Source organism: Episyrphus balteatus, chromosome 2, assembly GCF_945859705.1.
Source record: "Episyrphus balteatus chromosome 2, idEpiBalt1.1, whole genome shotgun sequence".
NCBI classification, from domain to species: Eukaryota; Metazoa; Arthropoda; class Insecta; order Diptera; family Syrphidae; genus Episyrphus; species Episyrphus balteatus.
In genome coordinates, this window is record NC_079135.1 from 120,654,046 (window position 1) to 120,657,691 (window position 3,646).

The window sequence follows — 3,646 nt, forward strand, 5'->3', positions numbered from 1 at the left end:
AAATAAAATAAAATAAAATAAAATAAAATAAAATAAAATAAAATAAAATAAAATAAAATAAAATAAAATAAAATAAAATAAAATAAAATAAAATAAAATAAAATAAAATAAAATAAAATAAAATAAAATAAAATAAAATAAAATAAAATAAAATAAAATAAAATAAAATAAAATAAAATAAATATGATTTGTAAATTAAGTAAAAAACATATGTAAAGAAGTGAGCTATTTCAAGCGGCCAAAAAAAATTCACCTTATGATATAAATTATGCTTGCATAGGCCAATTGCAACCCGTCTTCATTGTTGCGAACGACTTAAATCGAAGACAAAGAAGCATTAAAGCAACTGGTTAAAATTAATACGGTAACCCTATTTTATTAATAATCATCTTCAAACTTCAACGTAAGCAAAATCATTCCGGAAGTAGTTAAATCAAAGTGATTTTGTGTGTGATGATCAGTGTACCTAATTATTTTAAGAGGTGAAAAAACAATTCGTTGACTTTTTTGTGTAGACTTTAAGAAACCATTAAAAATATTAATAAACACTAAAATCTTTTACCAAAATTTATCTCATTCTTTATTTAGTATCAATTTAATCAATTTTTCAACTTATTAAAAATGTTTTGTTCAAAACTTTTCATAAATCATTTGATATTTTTTCTAAGTGCTGCTACCATTCAAAAATGTTATTAAAATTTCCTAGATGAATGCTCAGAAAATTTTCACAACAGAAAGAAAAATAGATTTTAAAAAACAAATTTAAAAAAGTTTAAAAGTTTTCTTTAAAACAACAGCTTCATAGGGTTCCAATACGATTTTCCTTAGATCAGCCTTATCCCTTAAATGCGAATAGGATTAATAACTCAATACTCTATAAACTGGTCTTTTTAAATTTCTTACCCAATATCATGTGGAGAGTTACTTGTCACTACAGCGTACGTATACATATTTGAAAGTTCACCTTTAGAATTACTTAATCCGGTAACTGTCTCTGTTTTATTGCACATGTTCAACAAAATACGATATTGTTGAAATCGTGATGACCGAACAATTTGGAAAACTTGATCATTCACTGCGCCATAGCTAAAACCACCACGGTTCTTGAAAGCCTTAAATGCTGGTGATCGTCTAAGTTTTTGCATATTTTTGAAAACATTCAACGAACTTCTTGCATATCCCTGTTCAACTTTAACATTGATTTCTTTGTAATTATCAACAACTGGCAACCATGTGTCTGATGAATTGGAAAATCCAGCAGCTATTTGATCATTCCATTGGAATGGAGATCTACCAAACTGACGAGTCTCACTCCAAGGACACTCTCCACCTTCAAGTTGACATGATAAACTTGTCATTCCAATTTCTTCACCCTAACGAAACAAAATTCAATAAAAACTAATATTGTCATTTGTGGATTGTTTAAATGTATAAACTTACATAGTAAGTAATAGCTACTCCGGGCAGAGAAGTTAGTAAAATATTTGATAGGTCTTTTTTCTTCATGGAACCAAACCGATCAATTGCTCTTGGGGCATCATGATTACTAACCTGATGGATTAGAAAAATTAATGTCTGTTTTTTTGGACACTTTTATGATCTTACCACCCAATTGGCTGTTTGATGTTTTGGCCATATAAAATCCATCCATTCATTTGTAAGTTTTTCAACATCGCGAGCATTAGAATTTTCCTCCAAATCCATCAGTTTAAAGTTCATTGGCAATTGAGCACCAGAATGTGTTCCGTTGCTAATATAATCGCTCAAAATATATACTGGCGAATAAGATTCAGCCAAAAGTACTCTACAAAACATTCAAAACCTTAATCCATGAACGGACCTGATTTTTAATACAAACAAACCTGGTATCACCTCCATTTTCCTTCTGGTAATCTTCCAAAAACTGTCTCCATGAATACAAAAGCTCCTTAGTTTCAACTTGATGCTGAGTGTAGACTTTGTTTGCCTTATTGACAGTATCATTGGGATCATCGCTTGGAGGAAAATCTGGATAAGTACCATCGTCATTGACTTTTTCATAAATATGTTTAACTGCATCAATTCTAAAACCATCAACACCACGATCCAGCCAGAATTTCAAAATATCCTTCATAACTTCATGCACTTTTGGATTTCTAAAATTGAAATCAGGCTGAGAATCCAAAAATTGATGCAAATAGAATTGTTGACGTTTGTCATTCCATTCCCACATAGAACCTCCAAATGTACTTTGCCAAGTCGAGGGAACTAGTCTTCGGCTAGAATTGTTGGGATCTACAATACCATCAGCCCACATGTAGAAATCATCGTAGCCATCCTCACGATTGACTGATTTCTTAAACCATTCACATTCGGTACTTGAATGATTTGGAACAAAGTCTAAAATTATTTTAATACCAAGACTTTTGGCTTTTTTGATAAGTGCATCAAAATCGGCCATAGTTCCGAAAACTGGATCAATATCATAGAAATCAGTGATGTCATAGCCATTGTCAGCCATTGGAGACTTGAAGAATGGAGAAATCCATGTGGCAGTCATTCCAATATCCTTGAGATGGTCCAATTTTTGAGTGATTCCTGTCAAAATTGATTATATTATTGAATAAAAGTCTTAAATGTCACTTTTTCGAACTTACCTTTCAAGTCTCCAACTCCATCTCCATTACTATCCTTCCAGGATCTTGGATAGATTTGATAGATTGATGCATCTTCCCACCAATCGGTTTTTACTCCAAAGCATGAAGTTAAACTTAAACAAGCCAAAACGGCTACAAACAGTGTGAACTTGGCCATGTTAAACACGGATATGACAATTTCACAAACTTTACCGATTTTATATATAGGTATTTTAAATCAGGGATATCTTGTTCGATCTAAATACTATCTTTTGAAGACATCTCTTTATCGTCACTTTGGTATACTTCAAAAATAGCAAGGTGAAAATAAAGAAATCTTAGACAGAATGATTGTGGCAAAATTTCCATTAATAAATGAACATTGGATAGATAATCGTGTTTCGTGTTGTGTCATCATGGTTCGACTTAAAAATCGTGTTTTTATGTGATTAGATATTTTTTGGTTTGCAAAACAAAAACAAAATTAACAGTATTTAATAGGTTTTATCTATGTATGTTCCCCCATGACTTCTAAACTATTCGTCATAATTTGACAAACAAGGTATTATTAAAAGCCTTTAGCATATAGGTTCTTTAAAGAACAAGTATAAATGTAGTTCGAAAATTATTAAAAAAATCGGTTCAAAAACTAAGACCTTAATAGTTAACGATTTTATTCTCTAAAGATTGTCAAAAGAGAACAGGTCGATTTCATCTCCATTACTGCCCTTCCAGGATCTTGGATAGATCTGACATATTGATGCCAAAATGGCTACAAGATGTGTGTACTTGGGCATATCAAACGCATCTGAAGATTCAAAACGTTTGTTCAGTTTTAATATTTTTTTGAACCAGGAAAAAATGTTCTATCTATTGAAGGGAACTCTTTATCTTAACTTTGGTATACAACAATAGCGAGGTGAAGATAAAGAAGACATGTACAAAATGTTTCTCCATATTCATTTACAATCATAATGATTCTGTCAAAATATTTTCCATGAAACATTAAAGATAATCGTGTTATGTCAAAA

General features: G+C 30.9%; 1 protein-coding gene across 1 annotated transcript; it reads right to left on the reverse strand.

Moving 5' to 3' along the window:
• Positions 1-634: 634 nt before the first annotated feature.
• On the reverse strand, positions 635-2,793 carry LOC129909691 (maltase A2-like). Its single transcript, XM_055986765.1, has 6 exons — positions 2,637-2,793; positions 1,863-2,577; positions 1,606-1,804; positions 1,441-1,551; positions 904-1,373; positions 635-841 (listed from the first exon to the last, which is right to left on the reverse strand). Exons 1-6 carry the CDS (start codon positions 2,791-2,793, stop codon positions 763-765), a joined length of 1,731 nt encoding a protein of 576 aa, XP_055842740.1. The 3' UTR covers positions 635-762.
• Positions 2,794-3,646: the final 853 nt, after the last annotated feature.

Excerpts from the sequence above, each read along its gene's own strand:
- LOC129909691 (XM_055986765.1), bottom strand. The coding sequence starts at position 2,793 with ATGGCCAAGTTCACACTGTTTGTAGCCGTTTTGGCTTGTTTAAGTTTA. Across the intron at positions 1,805-1,862 it reads GAAAATGGAGGTGATACCAG|AGTACTTTTGGCTGAATCTT; the intron begins GTTTGTTTGTAT and ends AATGTTTTGTAG. Across the intron at positions 1,374-1,440 it reads GAGTAGCTATTACTTACTAT|GGTGAAGAAATTGGAATGAC; the intron begins GTAAGTTTATAC and ends TTGTTTCGTTAG.